General features: G+C 41.3%; 1 protein-coding gene across 1 annotated transcript in view; it reads left to right on the top strand.

Moving 5' to 3' along the window:
• Positions 1-16,964, top strand: part of NIPBL (NIPBL cohesin loading factor) — a 4,951,262-nt gene that overhangs the window by 714,646 nt on the left and 4,219,652 nt on the right. Inside the window, exon 6 of the mRNA XM_044076429.1 lies at positions 12,411-12,556. Coding sequence (XP_043932364.1) covers positions 12,411-12,556 — 146 coding nt within the window. The remainder of the gene's footprint in view (positions 1-12,410; positions 12,557-16,964) is intronic.

The following is a 16,964-nucleotide window of genomic DNA, read 5'->3' as shown; positions in this document are numbered from 1 at the left end:
AAGAATGGCTGAAGACCTTATTACTCTAATTAGGGTAAGTCACCCTTCTCCCTCTGTGGTGCACTGACGTCAGGAAGGAGGCGACTGCCGGTGCCGGACCTGGACTTAGGAATTCAGGCCGACTGCGGGTGGCCTGCCAGCGAGATAACCCAGTTGTAATGACTGCAACAGTGAATACACTCTAACATCTACATTTATGGTAGGTACACAACTGTACTTTTTTGTTTTGCTCAGCTGAGGGTGTACATAGTTGAAATGGCTGTAATTTGGTGCAATGGCATTCGGTGGATGAGTGACCCCTGCTGTGGTACTATCACATCTGTCACTAATTGCGATAGTGTAAAACAATCGCAAATGAGTTGACATTTTACTTTTTGCCCATCTAAGAGGGTACACAAAGTGGTTCTAATTGGTGAGTAATATCGCAGTCTGAAAGTTAATCTCATCCAGCTGTTTGTCTAGATAGGTGTTGCTAGTTTGAGTACATGTGTCAACACATTTTATTGTAGCAATTTTATTTGTTCTGAGATGCATGTTGAACTACCTCCTATGTCTGGAATGTGCTTTCTAAAAGGAGCCGTTTCATGTTTTAAGAGAAGACTAACCTTTAGGTAAGATATGAGCAGAGGCAACTTATTATTTTAATGTGTTGTATGTTTTGTGTTTGTACATAGCTTGTCCATCTTTCAGACTAGTTTGGCAGTTTTGAAGCAGTCCTAGAAAACTGGAATGTTTTGTGATGTGAGATTGGAATTGGCTGACTTACTCACTGGTGGTTACTGCTCTATCTTGGTCTCATGAGCATGGAAAACAAAGTAGATTTTCCATAGTCGTGTCTGTTACAGTGCTTAGAAGGGAATTTGAAGTGTCTGGAGATGGAAATGCTATTGAATGTGCTAGGCCACAGGTGGCTTCATTTGCCAAGAAAATACTGCAGTGGGCCTTATTGCAGCAGGGCTTGCTTTTATTTTTGCCCCTTTGCCTGCTAAACAGCAAACATCCCTTTCAAAGATCAACGCATCTTCCATGTAGCCTTGAGGGGTGCTTTATGCTTCTGCCTTGAAGAGAAATGCAGCTGCTTACTTGGCTTGAGGGAACATAACTGCTTAATTGACAGTTTGTTGGGTTGCCTACCAAAGTTTGCATTTCAAGGGCAGTTGTGTACATATTTTTTTATATCTGAAATGTCAGATCATTAGTTCAGAGCATCTCCTATGGTAAGCTGTAAAACGTGGGCTCTTTTGTGGCAGCAACCAGCAGTCCTCTGCCTGATCAAACATTGCCATGTGCTGGCACTCCAGGTAAATTTAAATTCCAGTTTGACCATATGTCTAATGCTGTCTGCACTTCTAAGATATTCTCTTGCAGAAAGACTACACTAGTGCTACTGTGGGTTGACGAGTTCCCAAGTTTTTTTTTTTTTTTTTTTTTTTTGCTGTTTGAAGCCACCATTTTTGTAGTCTTTGAAGCCAGACTTGTCTGCTAATAAACAAGCCTTTGGGCCTTTTTCTCCAACTGCTGTGAAATGTCTTCTGCTGGGTGGGGAGTGCATGTGTGGAAAATTGACCAATTTGTGGATCTTTTGGGTAGCAGAAAATAGCGTTTTTTTTTTTTTCTTGGTTGGTTTAGTAGTAGTATGCTAAAGATCTCCTGGAACTGTAGACCTATTTTGGTAGGTATGATGCATTGCTGCACTGCTTTCCGGTTGGTTTCTCGTCTTTCACATCACCTGAGGTAAACCAAACCAGTTGAAGCTTTAACAATTTTGGCCTAATGGTTAAGGTGTTTGCCTTACAAACACAATGTACAGGGTTTGAATCTCACAGGGGATAACTGGCTAGGCTTAAAATGGCTCGCAAGGGCAGTTAGCCTAGTACTAACCTATGAACCTATGAAGAGACCTAGAACTGATTTTCCTTCTGATTCTTCTGATCAGGCTTCTTAAACTTCTCTTTCTTCTGATGACCAGGATTTGCCCTTATCTACCTATGAGGAATTTGATGCAGAAGACTCAAGTCCCTCTGCTTCCCCTCCAGAAGATTTCTCTTTTGGTGAAACTTTACACACTCTTAGGGAGCATTTCTGCTGGGAAAGCCAGGATTATTCTGACTCCAAAAAGAGGCTTAGGGAATTCTTACTCCTGCCTCAACACAGGCCTTTAGCTGTCCCTCCTGTACTGGACATTGTAGGTGATGCCTTCTTGGAATCTAGCCTGGCCCCAGACACCTTACCTCCGGCTACCAGGAAACCTGACCGGTATTACAGAGTACCTACTCTCACAAGTTCCTCTTTAAGAATCCTACTGCGGACCCACAGACCCTTTCACAGGGACCCAAAGGCATTAAGGCTACTACTGTCAAAAACCCTACCCCATCTGATAGAGATTCTAGCGCCCTGGACAGATGGGGTAAGAAGGTATCCACTTCTGCTACTTTGGCCATTAAGGCCTTAAACTGCCAGTTTCATATGTTAAAGTACCAGCAGCATATTATTAGATTACTTAAACAGAAATTGATGTTGATTCCTGACTGTGCTGAAAATAAAGAATTACAGGATTTAATGCATTCTGCTGAACAAGATGGTAAACATACTTTGCAGTGTGGTTTTGACTCCTGAGAGGCATCTTGTAGGGCTGCTGTTACTGGGTCTGTTCTTAGAAGGCATGCTGTGGCTTAAGGAGCAAGCTTTGCCAGATCATGTTAAAGCTAAATTACTGGATGCTCCCTTAAACCAAGACCGCCTGTTTGGCAACAAAGCAGAAGATGTACTTAAAAAGATGGAGGAAAAAGCTAAATATATACAAACTGTTAAAGATTTCCTGCAAGTACAGCCTCCCAGATTTATTAGGCATTGGCCTAAGAATTGGTCCTTTCCTGTCTCTTCCAGGCCTTCTCAGTCCAAACCCAGGAACAGCAGACCACCTAGGCTACAGTCTCAAGGTACTCACAGGCTTAAACAGTGGGGGGCTCCCACTTCCAAAGCTGGTAGTAGTAAGATACCCCCTATGGTAAACTGTCACAGTGACTTAACCTTCCAAGCCCTGCTCAACTGACCACTCCTTTGGGGGAAAGATCACCCTGCATGCAAAAAACTGGGAACTCATTACCCAAGACAAATGGGTTTTAAATATAGTTTCCCAAGGATACAGATTCCACTTTCACACCTTACCAACCCCAAAAGGTTGGCCAGACCTACCCCCAAATCAGTGGGCAGAGACTCAACAGCAGGTTATCTCTCTCTCCTAAGTATCAGGGCTATTCAACCTGTCCCAGCAGACGAATGAGGACAAGGTTTTTACTTCAGACATTTCCTGGTACCCAGAAAAGACTACTCCTGGCGTACTATCCTGAACCTATCTGTCCTAAACACCTTTTTGGTAATTCCAAAATTCAAAATGCTATCTCATCAGCTGCTTCCCATGCTAGGTAAAAATGCCTGGTTGGCAATATTGTATTTAAAGGAAGCTTACCTGCACATCCCAATAAGGGAATCCTGCAGAAAATACCTACGCTTCAGAGCAGGCTTCAAGCACCATCAGTTCTCTGCACTGGCCTTTGGCTTATCTACTGCGCCCAGGGTATTCACAAAATGCCTAGCTCCAGTCATTGCATTCTTCAGGCAAAGAAATATTCAGATATACCCATACCTGGATGATTGTTTAATTCAAGCAGAAAGCCAAGACATGCTATTAAATCGTCTGGCATTTGCAAAGAAACTGCTAACCTCACTGGGGTACACCATAAATGAAAATAATCTCATCTAGTACCCTGCCAACAAATTGTATTCCTGGGAGCAAGCTTGAACACAACTTCCCAGATGGACTATCTCACGCCAGAGAAACAAGTTTGACAGCCTACTTCAAATTACTGGCCACAAAGACCAAGCTAACTGCAAGGAAAATACTGCAAGCTCTGGGGTTCATGGCCTCTTGCATCCTACTAATTCCATATACAGGACTGCATATGAGAGATCTACAGTGGTATCTAAAAACCTATGGTGTCAACCTTCACAGGACTTGGAATCAATGATTCCTATCATCCCTTGTATAAAGACAGAGTTCCTTTGGTGGGCAGAGACCTGCCACCACAACAAGGGACAGTCATTCACTCTACCCCCTGCCGCCCAAACCCTAACGGACGCATCAGACAATGCGTTGGGGGCTCACTTGGCAGGGCAGAGCATTCAGGGCAAATGGAATTCGAGTCAAATGCACCTGCATATCAATCAAAAAGAAATGTTAGCTGTACAGAATTCTCTGACAGCCTTCAAGGACCACATTCTTCCAGGACAGTTATTGGTAAAGACAGAAAACGCCACTGTTATGTGGTACATAAACAAGCAGGGGGGAACCTACTCATACCCTCTCTGCAGACTAGCCATGTCTGTGGAACACAGCCTTGAGCTACCAAGTGCACCTACAAACTCAGTTCCTGCCAGGCAAGCTAAATTCACCAGCAGACGACCTAAGCAAAAATCTCATGGACCCACACGAGTGGAAACTGGAACCGAAGATATTCAACATGTTGAGAAACAAATGGAGGAGCCAAGAGATAGACCTGTTTGCCTCCCCTCAGAACTACCAATTGAACAAATTCTGCACAAGGACTCCCCACAGACAAGCTTGGAAAGTGGATGCTCTGTCCTTCACCTGGGAAAACCTCTCAGTTTATGCCTTTCCCCTTTGCCTCTCCTCCCCAAAGTTCTACTAAAGATCAAACCGGACAAACCAAGGACAATACTCATTACACCAGACTGGCCACGCCAACGCTGGTACCCCCCTGTTGCACAGTGTGTCACTGCTGGAACCATGGCATCTGCCTCAGACCCTTTCCCTGCTGTCCCAGCAGGAGTGCCAGATTCTACACCCCCAGCTTCAAACTCTGAACCTGGCAGCCTGGTTAATTACCAGAGCTGTCCATTGCCATCCCTCAGTAAGCAAGTGCTAGATGTCATTCAGGAGGCTAGGAGGCCTAGCATTAGAAAATCCTATGCTGAAAAGTGGAAAAGATTCTGTTTCTGGAGCCAAACTCAAGGAATGGGCACAACGGTGCCCAGCTTTCTGCATATTCTTCAATACTTAAGAGATGCTTCACAAGGGCCTTTCCTTCTCTTCTATTAAAATTCATTCTTCTGCCATTTCAGCACATTGTAATAGAGCCAACCATCTTCTCTCACCCCCTGCTGAAGCAATTCCTCAGAGGGGCCAAAAATTTGACCACCCAGGAGAGCCCCTACTCCAGCCTGGGACCCCAACTTTGTATTGGAAAAGCTCACTCTACCTCCTTTTGAGTCAGCTGCAACTGCAAAGTTGAAATTCCTTTCTTGGAGAACAGCCTTCCTTCTAGCCATCACTTCAGCAAGAAGTGTCTGAATTACAGGCCCTCATGGCAGTGGAGCCCTTCATCATCATCCTTGCAGACAGGGCGTCCCTCAGGACCAACCCTTCCTTTATGCCCAAGGTGGTATCCAGTGTGGCCCTTAATCAGTCCATTCATTTGCCAACCTTCTTTTCTAATCCACAGACCAAAGGAAAATGAATACTGCACTCTTTGGACGTGCACAGACAACTTAGATTTTATTTGGACAGGACTAAACTTCTCATGAAAACTGAACAGCTGCTAGTTGCCTTTGCTGCAGGGGCAGAGGGGAGGGACATTTCAAAGCAAACCATTTCTAAATGGATAGGCCATTGCATTCATTTCTGCTGTAAGCACCATGGAAAACCTACCCCACAGGGGATTAGGTCACATTCCACTAGGGCTGCATCTACTTCAGCAGCCTTTCTCACAGGTGTTCCTACCAGGGACATCCTAGAAGCTGCTACCTGGAGTTCTGTTCATACCTTCACCAAGCATTACCACTTGCCTATTTTCTCTAAATCCAGAGCTGGTTTTGCCACTGCAGTCTTGCAGGGCCTAATAGCTGGTCCTAATGCTCTCTAATTGCCTCCTCCCTTCCTTAGCTTTGGGAATCTACCCAAATGTAATGACTGCAACATTGAAACACGAATAACATAGTACAGCTGTGTACACTTACCATAAATGAAGATGTTGGAGTGTATTCACTGTTGCAGTCTTGGTTACCCTCCCTCCAACCCTCTGACTTCTATTGGCTATACCTCTCCTTGTTTACTGTATTTAAGCTTTCTGGTGTATTTGCTTATAGTTGGAGGTGTATCCTTGTATATAATTGCTTCCCATTATGGGGGCACCTGACATCTGGGGCAAGAAAAACAGATGTAATGGCGTCAGTTGCATGCTTTATACCCCTGACTTCCTGACATCATGGAAGAAGAGACGGCAACCGACGCAGGACACAAGACTTTGATCAGGCTGGCTGAGGGCTACGTGCAAGCAGATAACCCAAATGTAATGACTGCAACAGTGCATACACTCTAACATGTACATTTATGATAAGTGTACACAACTGTACTTTTGGTTTAGTCAAGGGCAGATCATGCCTACTCAACCTGGTGGACGACTTTGAGAAGGTCACCAAATTAGTCAATGAGGGCAGAATTTTTCACACTGCCTACCTTGACCTGGCCAAGGCATTTGATGTAATACCCCACTCGTGCATTGTTGACAAACTCGAGGTTAGGTACAAGCCATATGTCACCCGGTGAATAGCCAACTGACTCACAGACAGGACCCAGGAAGTTAGAATTGGGGAGTCCACCTCTTCATAGAGGCCATTCACAAGTGGTGTCCCTCCAGGATCAGTCCTTGGCCCGCTCCCTTGTGGCATTTACTTCTCAAGTCAAGGCCAATTTCAGTGGTCTGGCTGACTAAATTTGCAGATGATGGCAAATTAGGAGCTGTCCTTGAATTTCACACTGACAAATGTTCTCCTGGAGGAGCTGACACAGACAAACCATTGGTGCCAGAGCCATGGACTAAAATTAAATGCCAAGAAATGCATAATAGTATCCTTTGGGAAATCATCCATCCCTGGTAACTGTCATATTGACAACACACCCCCTTGAGTTGGCCCAGTAGTCAGGGACTTGGGGACACACACAGATGGTAATCTAGCCTTTTACCATCATTTGTCTACAGTGGTTGGAAATCATTCTATGTTGCGCAGCTTGTAAACAAAGGTATGGCATCCATATCCAAGGAAGTCATTGTTCCATTGTATTCAGCATTCATCAGACATATCATTGAGTACAGTGCCCCCTTTGGTATGTACATAACCAGGCATAGCCAACAATTGGGACGTCCACAGAGGTATATCACTAAAAGAATACAGGGTGCAAATAAAATGTCCTATGCAGACCTCCTCAGGGCCCTATCACTGTATTCTGTCTCCTACAAGCTTTTGAAGGGAGATCTAAGCTTGGCATACAGGACGTTGTCAGACCCCGCTGTGATGGACCTCCTGCATATCCACAAAACAAACAGAACCAAAATTACCCATTCTAAAGACTTAAATCTTGCCTGTGATGTAAATAGGTTCTGCTGGAGAGAGAGGTATGTATCCCAAAGACTACTATGTCTATGGAACAGGCTCCTCGTCCAAGTGAAGTAGAGTTCCTCCCTAACCCAATTCAAGTGCAACTTGGACATTTGGATGGGAAACTGGAAATTCATCCCTGATTTGGCACCTATGTAGGCAGTGGACACAGGTAACCTGTAAATGGGTCTGTCTGTAATAGACACAGATAACATGTAAATGGTTCATCTCCCAGTTCCCTGCTTACTCTTATCAAGGGTATCAGAACTTGTCAGAGATTTGGGATGCATGGCTAGGGTTAAAAAGGCCCCTGTGGTCGTTAGCCTAGTAAACACCTATGAACAGTGTTATAAAAAGTCAAGAAATTTAATTCATAAAATGTATTTTATAAAATGAAGTTTTAATATTCTCAGGTTTGGTACTGCTCTCTTTATATACCTTAAAGAGTGGCACTTGTCTGCTCTCCTAGACTGGGACAGAATTTGGTTATTTTATTGTCCAGAGAACCTTTTTCTGTACTTCATTACTCCTTAAATAAAAAAATTAAAGAAACGTCTTTGTACTGCTGCCAGTATTTCCAGAAATTGTTTGGAGGTTAAAGGAGACTGAACTGTAAGTCTCAGTGGTGGATGTGCTTCAGTTTTCCACTGTATCTGAGGCTGTTCCATTCCGATATAGAGAGGTGTATTCTCCTGTTTCACTGTTGCCTCTGATCTCCATTTTGGTTTGAATGTTTGATATGTACATCAGCTCTGATGAAAGCCTTGGACAAGAACAGGAAAAAGAAGTCTTCATGTTCATTATATTGATCACTGCTGCAGTAGCCTTAGCTATAGGTGGTGTATTCTGCATAGCATATAACAGCTGTCCAACTTCCAAAGCTTCAGGGCACCTTCCATGTGTCCAAACTGGCTTTTGCTTCTTGTTTTCCTTGGAAAACTACTGGTCCCACTGTCAGTCCTCCTTCCAGCTTCAAAATTAAAAATTTAAGCTAACAGCCATTGCCACCATAGCAGGCTAGCAATTTGCATCAACAGCAGTTGGATAACTTTGCTGTGGCCATAGCTTGTTCCTCAGACCAGTCATCTTTTACCCTTTAATCCCTCTGGTGTAGCATCTAAGACTAGAATGGGGACCATGTCCTGTATGGCTGCTGGGGTCTCCTCGTTGGGCAAAGAAGAGCTACTGTGATCAGTACTAGAAGGAACAAGGAAGACATCCCTGTTTGCTCAGAATGTAATGCTCATCCTTGAGGAAGTTGTTGCTGTTTTAGTGACACTGTTGGCACCATTTTTCTAATGAAAAGGAAACAGGAAACTAAACCTATCTACTCCTTGTCAAACTTCCTTAGGAATAATTTACTGGGTTTGACCTAGGGTTTAATTGATGCAATTGATACTTGTTAGAAAATAGTTTCTGGTAAAGAAGGGGGGGTACCTGTTTTTCTGACAAGATGGAAGATTCTGAATCTAGACAGGAAGATGAAGGGACAGATGTAGAGTTCTTGTATCCGATTTCTGATTCAAACTCTGAGAGAGCTCTGTTTCTGATTCTTCATGTGAGATTTCTCTTTTAGAGACCATTTCCAGAATGACCCAGTGAGAACACTGAGGTTTCTCAGTCCCTTGGAAAGTATTATGAGCTCTTACATAAGGTATTTCTAGAACCTTCCTATTCCTTCATTTCTTTAAGTTTTGGAGGAGCCATGTGTCAGTGCCTGCAATTTTCCTGATATTTTTTTGATCACACAAGCCATGGCTTGCTGCCTGTAAAAAGACAGAATGTGTAAAGTTCCTGAATCCTTCGCCTGACCCAGCAGCTGTAGCTTTTATTTATCCTTACTGCCACTAAATAATTAGTCAATTCCAATCCTACTCTTTTCAACAAGGTTGGGAAGATTGACAGGTATAGGGAAAAAGTGTATGCTGCTTCAACTTGAATTTTGAATTTGTCAGGCTAATTTGTTAAAGTATTAATTGTGAAAGTATGAGGAATGTTTTGTGCATAGTTTCTTATGAAAAATCTGCTTTAAATGTATTTTTTCCATGTTACTGGTCGTAGCTCTTTGTTTACAGAATGTGTTACTCCATTGATACCATTACCAAGGCAGTGGTATTGTTTTGAGGAGGTTTGCCTGGCTGCATTCTCAGAACCTCCCTGATGTGAACAATGAGATTTTAAATTCTCCTTTAGGAGGAAGAGCCTTACTGCTACAGAGGTATTTAAAAAGTTTGATGAAACTGATAAGTTATTAAGGGAATCTAAGATTTTCAGCTCTCCTTTTACATTTTTTTTTTAAAGATGGTCTAAGCCTTCATCCAATTTTATCAAAATAAAGGCTCAACAAAATGCTGGTAAACATAAATTTAAGAGACATTTAAGAAGGAATGGCAGGGGGTTCAAAAAAGAATTAACCCCCAAAGTGAAGGGCAGTCCAGTTCGGTATAACTTTTTAAGGGACCTTATCTTTCTCTACCCCCAACCCCACCAATCCCTTTTCAGTTCCAGAAATTGTGAATCTTCATTTTTTTTTCTTTGCCAACAAATAGTTTCAGACAGGCAGGTTCAGAGTTCATTCATCAAGGTTACAGGTGGCAGTAGGAGTATATTCCTCCTTTTCTGGGGATCGTCCTCACCCACCAGGCCAGACTCCTCTTATTTTCCCCCTGTCCTACACATGCTGTCTTGGGGAATGATAGAACCAGTTCGTCCTTCCCAGGTTGGGAAAAGTTTTTATTGAAGGAGGCATTTTAGTGCCAAAGAAATAAAATGCTTTGAGACCAGTTATGGATCTTTCTTTAGTAAGCTTGCTTGTTATAGTGCCCAGGTTCAAAATGCTGTCACTTTACAATCCGTTCTCTTCTTCCTCATTTGGTTCTTGGTAACAGTAGATTTAAAAGATGCTTAGCACATTCCTTTTCATCCAGACTGTAGCCATTTCTCATGGTTTTGTGCATCTGGCTCACAGTATCCTTTCTCTCTTACCTCTTATCCACTGCTCCAAGAGTGTTCTCGGTGCCTAGTGCCAGTCAACTCATTGCAGGCTACAGGGTATCCACATGTTTTGGTATTTAGATTTGCTTATTTTGGTAGAATCTTTTTTTCAAAGTGCATGGAATCTTTCAGTTGGATGATAGAGCTCTTAAACAAGCTATTTCAAGAGACTATTCAAAAGTTTTTTTTTTTTTTTTTTTTTTTTTTTTTTTTTAACTCCTTGTCATAGGATTGTGTTCCTTGTATGGCAGCTAGACACCTCAGTTCAGAGAGCTTTTCTTCCACAGGAATAAAATCTCTGTCTAGATCTATTTCTGAGGTTTTCCACTCAGATTTGGTCACTGTGAGGGAATACCTCAAGAGTTTGGGGAGGAAGTGATAAGAGAATGCATTAATGTCTTTGTAAAAATTCCTGTATAATACTAAGTACTACCCTGCCATGTGTTATGAATTTCTCAGACTAATTAGCTTCTCTGTTTTCCATTCTTGCATTCATTGAGTATCTTTACTATGATGGTCAGTTTTTTTATTCTTCTGCTCTTATTTTATGGTGTTTAAAAGCCCCTATTTTGACTGCTTGGTTTTGTTTACTCTTTAGCAACTAATTTCCTTTTTACCTTTCTACATAAAGGTATTGTGTAAGTCGCACTGTTGTTGCAGTTAATGCTGCCTCCTCCGAGCCCTTGATTTCTCTGGTTTGATTCCTTTTGTGTGCCCCCCCCCCCCACCCCTGTGTCCATGTAGGTTTTCATTGGGCACTTTGGTTTTGTCCACATCCCAGACATGCTGTAGGTAAACTGACCATTTTCCACATTCTCTTAGTGTGTGTGGTTCTGTGGTGGACTTGAGTACCACCCAAGATTAGTTCCACTGTCATGTGTCTGACTGTTGGGATAGGCTTCATTGTGACCCTGAAATGGATAAAGTGGGTGTTGGAGAATGAACAAATAAACTTCATACACATACACACTTGCCTGCAGACAGCTTTGTTCATCACATTCTTAAGTATATCTCTGTCAATCTCTTTTGTTTTTAGCTTTACTGTGAGAAGAGTGTGCTTGCCACTTTTGCATTGCTGGGGTTCTTATTTTTAACATTTACGTTAAAAATAGTCTTGGTTAATGGAAATTGCTGCTCGTCTTTTATATCCCTTGTTTCAGTGCTATTTTTTTCTAGTCTGCTAAACTGTCCTTTTCATTACATACATCTTTTACACATTGACAACGTTATTCTTTAACTTTTACTTACGGATTCATGGCAAGGATGACTGCTACATATGGATTCTTATTCATGGTAAATGTCTGCAGGTAGGTATCCACTATTCTGGTCTGTGCTCCAGAGCTATTAGGCTGACATGATTAAAAGGAGTAACTGATTGATTGTACTATTTTCATGCTTTTGTTGCAAGAAACAAGGAGTCCTCACTCATTCCAGTGGCCATTTCTCAATGGGTTTCACACAGTAAGTACCATTTTGGGAAGTGTTCACGATAGGCTGATTTTGTAGTTGCTGATCTGAGATAAATCTATATGTTGCACAGGCATTCCAAATTCTAGGACATCTCCAAAAATAAATAAATAAATAAATAAATAATATGTAGAGTCTTTCTTGTCAAGGGAATGGCCATTGTTTCCTTTTGTAAGTTTTGTGCAACTTATAATAAATACCGACCTAGTATTTTTGTGGCTGGGTACACAGTACTACCATGTATAGTGCTGAAAAATGGTCATGTTGCTTGCAAGCAGGGAATTTGGGTATTTCTTGTGAAAGTAATATGTTCTGCTTTAAACCTGCAAATATCAATCCTTAAAGCATGTAGCTGAGTATTTAACTGCTACTTTAAAAATGTTTGTGGTGAAATTTCATCTACTGAGTTCTCACTCAGAATGTGTCAGTTAAAGTTAACATATGGCTATTTATTATAGTTACTAATGATCTTTTTTATTTTTTTTACTGTCAAGTCGTTTTGTGCCACCACAGAACAGCTCTAGTAACAGATATATTGCACAACAGAATAGCCCTATACCTAGTCCATATGCACCACAGAGTCCAGCAGGATATATGTCTTACCCTCCAAGCTATAACCAGCACCAGCAAATTCAGCAAGGTAAGGCAACATTAAACCAGAACTGCCGATAATTTGAATTTCTATTGTTTTTAATATCTTTATTAAATCATAGCTGAACAGGTACATGTATATTAATAGAAAGCCAAACGTAGTGCCATTTTCATATACTGTGTAATATATATATATATATATCAAAAATGTGTCTTGTTTTTTTAACCGTCATTCACTCCAACATTTCATAAATTGCTCAGTTCATTATTCCCACAAATTCCATTTACTCCTACATAATTTACCTCTTCCCTTTTCTAAAGATCTTGCTTTCATTTCTTTATCTCCTCTACAGTATTCAGTACTTTAATTACAATTGGTTTAGATTTTGATTTCCTTTTTTAATTACTTTTTGACAGCCAATAACATTAAACTTGGATAAGGTCTTATTGTATTTAGACAATTCAGATCCTGTGTCAGAGATCAAAAGAAACCATTTCAGCCACTTGCTCCACAGGATTTCTGATAGTGGTCTATAGGGAATTTGTAAAATCTTTCAACTGGTAACACTCCTTAAAACATGTTCCCATTTACCTCTTTCCCATCACTCCATTTATCTGTGTGAAGAAATTTCTATAAAGCTTGCATGGAGTATATAGAAATATTTAGGGAATATTTTCAAGCAAGAAATCCTAAACCTTCTCAACTGTGTTAAATACTTGGGAGCAATACAGCTTTCTTCACATTGTTGCTTTGTAAATTTCCTTTCCAGTCTTCCTTCCCAATCATTTCTAACCTCTTCTGATTAATTCTTATAGTAGTCATGCATTATTTTATATGTCCTGCTAATTGTCCCTATTTTAGCAAAAGCTTCTGTTCTAGACTTCACTAAAAATTTTATAAGAGCTGGTCTTTCAGGTAGCACAGGCTGCGTTTGTTAATCTCTGGTAGGAAAGGCAATCCCTAGCCTGCAGTCCAAACTTCTGTTAGGCCTCATACCACTCTGTTGCCTTTCCCTCAACTGTTACTTGCTACCATGCAATGTTTTCTTTTCCAATTTTTCTTCAGTAAGTTCCAAATCCCTGTTGCCTTTTTTAATATCCCTAGTTGCAGATATACCTACTGACAAAGTGTTCTGATTTTTCCATTCCCGTGTTGGTTTAAGTATTAGAATACTTTATGCTACTTTGAGTATAATATTCTGTGTAGTCTTTCTGTTTTAAGGACCTGTATTCAGAAGCTTACTGTCTCTTATTTCTTGACTTTTCACAGTTTCATCATCCCTTTCCACTGTTTTAATACGTTCTGCTTGTTTTGTGTATGAATCTTAACTGTGCAGCTTTAAAATATCCTTTCAGATCGGGTAATCCTAATCCATTTTCTGTGGCAACATCTCCTTTTTTCCCTTCCCAGATTCCTTCAAGTTTTTTTACTTTTTGCCACAACAACATAAAAATGTCTGACCTATGTATAAAATTAAATGGACTAAAAATATTTCATTGCTTGTACCTTATTAATCCATATCAATAATTATGAACTTCTAGTTTCTCAGTTTTTGTAGTATCTTGTGTAGTTTCTTCCCATATATCATTAACTGCCATAACATACACCTAAATACTTCATCTTATGTCCCATAGGTTCATAGGTTTTTACTAGGCTAACAACCACAAAGGCATTTTTAAGCCTAGCAATGCATACCAAATCTCTGACAAGTTCTGATACCCTCGATAAGTGTAAGCAGGGGCTTGGGAGATGAAACTTTTACAAGCTAGGGCCTGGGAGATGAACCATTTAAAGGTTGCCTGTGTCCATTAGAGACATAGATGCCAAACCAAGGATGAATTTCCTGTTCCCCATCCAATTGTCAGTTGAATTGGGTTACGGAGGAACTCTACTTCACAGGGATGAGGAGCCTGTTCTAGAGACTGTGTAGTTTCTGGGATACATAGCTGTTTTTCAGCAGGTCCTATTTATATTCTAGGCAATGTTTAAGTCTTTAGAATAGGTAATTCTGGTACTGTTTATTTTACGGATATACAGAAGGTCCATCAAAGTGTGGTCTGACAATGCCCTGTATGTCAGGCATAGATCTCCCCTCAAAAGCCTGTAGGAGACAATGCAGGGATAGAGCCTTGAGGCGGTCTGCATAGGGCATTTTACTTAAACCCTGTATTTTTTAGTGAGGGACCCCTGTGGATGTGCCAGTTGTTGGATGTCTGTGTTAGGTGCATATCAAAGGGGATTTGTAGTCTATGATGGGTCTGGACGCAGAATACAGTGGAACAATGATTTCCTTAGACTTTGCCATACCTTTGTTTATAAGTTGCGCAACATAGGATTTCCTAACTACTGTAGATACGTGATGGTCAAAGGCTAGATTACTTATCTGTATTTCCCGAAGTCCCTGACTACTGGGTCAACTCTAAGGGATGTGTTGTCAATATGATAGTCACTAGGGGTGCATGACTTCCAGAAGGATACTGTTATGCATTTCTTGGCATTTAGTTTTAGTCCATGGCTCTGACATCAGTTGTTTCTGTGTCAGCCCTTCCTGAAGAACATTTGTGTCAGTGTGGGATTGAATGACAGCTCCTAATTTGCAGTCATCTGCAAATTTACTCAGCCAGAGACCACTGACATTGGCCTTGAGTTCAGAGAAATAAATGCAAAAAGGAGCGGGCCAAGGACTTATCCCTGAGGGACTCCACTTGTGATTGGCCTCTTTGTAGAGGTGGACTCTCCAATTCTAACTTCCTGGGTCCTGTCTGTAAACCAGTTGGCTGTTCACCAGGTGATGTATGAGTTTGTACCTAACCTATTGAGTTTGTCAACAATACCTGAGTGGGGTATTGTCAAATGCCTTGGCCAGGTCAGGGTAGGCAGTGTGAACCATTTTTTCATTCATTCATGCATTGCTTTGGGGATCTTTTCAAAGAAGTCCATCAGGTTGTGTAGGCATGATCTGCCCTTGACAAAACCAAACTGGGTTGGGTCCAGTGTTTGTAGGTTTATTGTATCACTATTGATCACTTGCACAGTAATTCTTTCCATGGCTTTACATATAAGACTAGTGAGACTTGTGGGTCTGTAGATGGTCCACCTTTGTGCCGGAGGGATGACTGTTACTGTTTTCCATTCGTGTGGCACAAAGCCTGTTTGAAGGCTATAGTTAAATAGCAATTCCAGAGGCACCGATAGGTCATGTTTCATGCTATTTAGAGGGCATCCTGGGATATTGTGTAGGCCCATTGATGCAGTGTTCTTAGCCTTAGAGCACTAAGGGTCGGTTCCCTAGTGACATCAGGGAAGTTATATTTGATGGTATTTCCTGAGGGGAAGGTTGAAGGGGGAGAGGGGTGAAGTTGGAGCTGAATTTATTGGCTGTATTGCTGAACTAAGTCATGTATAGGTACCTATGGCTTTTGTTTTATCTTTACATTTTTAAACTGAAAAGACTTGACTGTATCAAGATGTTCCACAACACTGAAATGTCTTTTTTTGGCTTTTTTCAAGTACAAAATATCTGCAAATAAAGTTAAATTACATGATCAAGAAAAGTTGTGTCCTTGAATTTGAGCCTCTTATTTTCTTTGCCATTAACATTAATTATAAAGCATATAAAGGTAAAAGAGGGCATGCCTGGCTTGTTCCTCTAGTCAGGCAGTGCTTATTGGAGGGTGGAACCCTCTCACTTTAATTCATATATCTGACCATGTGTATATTCACTTAATTAACTATGTCCCCCCCCCCCCCCAGGTCCTATTCATGACCTTTACTATCTACATCACAGTACAACTCCAAGTCACACACCTGGAGACAACTGGCATTCCTCCTGCTGGGCCTTATTCTCTGTGTGCTTGCCTTCCGGTTCTGAGGACTGTGCGTGCAGACGTCACATTTATGGCCCAACGTGTGATGTCCCATACACACTGCAACAGCCAAGCTGAAGCTTTTGTATAGGAGCCGATGTACAAGTCACCTGAGGGCAGGAAATCCCTCACCTAGAATACCGCAACATGGAAGAGAAGGACATCTATTTTATGATGAGATTTTGTGCACAACTATTCTTTGCTCTTCTAAAAAGGAATTGTCAAAATGAATATCTAGAGCTTTTTTTAACACCTTTAGTACAGTTGAATAGGTCATGTGAAGTAGGGACTTCATTTGTCAGCAACCTGTGGGTCTTGGATCCGATATCGGATTCGAGCCGGCAACTTGTTTCATAGCTAATGGATCTGAGCTCCTAGCTCCTCCCCTCACCCATAATCCCTTGCCAACCCTCCATGACCTCAGATCTAGTTTGCCGCGCTTGTGGATGGCTGGATTCCTTGAGCTCTAGCAAAAAATCGTCAGTTAAGTCTGTTTCTCTTGTTCAAATTTCTTTACTTTAATTTAAAAAAAGTGTGTAAGAGTTAGGTTCCCTGTAATATTAAATTTTTTTTTACATAGTTTTTCCCTC

Source organism: Protopterus annectens, chromosome 1.part0, assembly GCF_019279795.1.
Source record: "Protopterus annectens isolate FY-2018-M chromosome 1.part0, PAN1.0, whole genome shotgun sequence".
Taxonomy (NCBI): domain Eukaryota; kingdom Metazoa; phylum Chordata; order Ceratodontiformes; family Protopteridae; genus Protopterus; species Protopterus annectens.
Note: the sequence above shows the minus strand (reverse complement) of the source record. Positions and strands in the feature narration are given on the sequence as shown.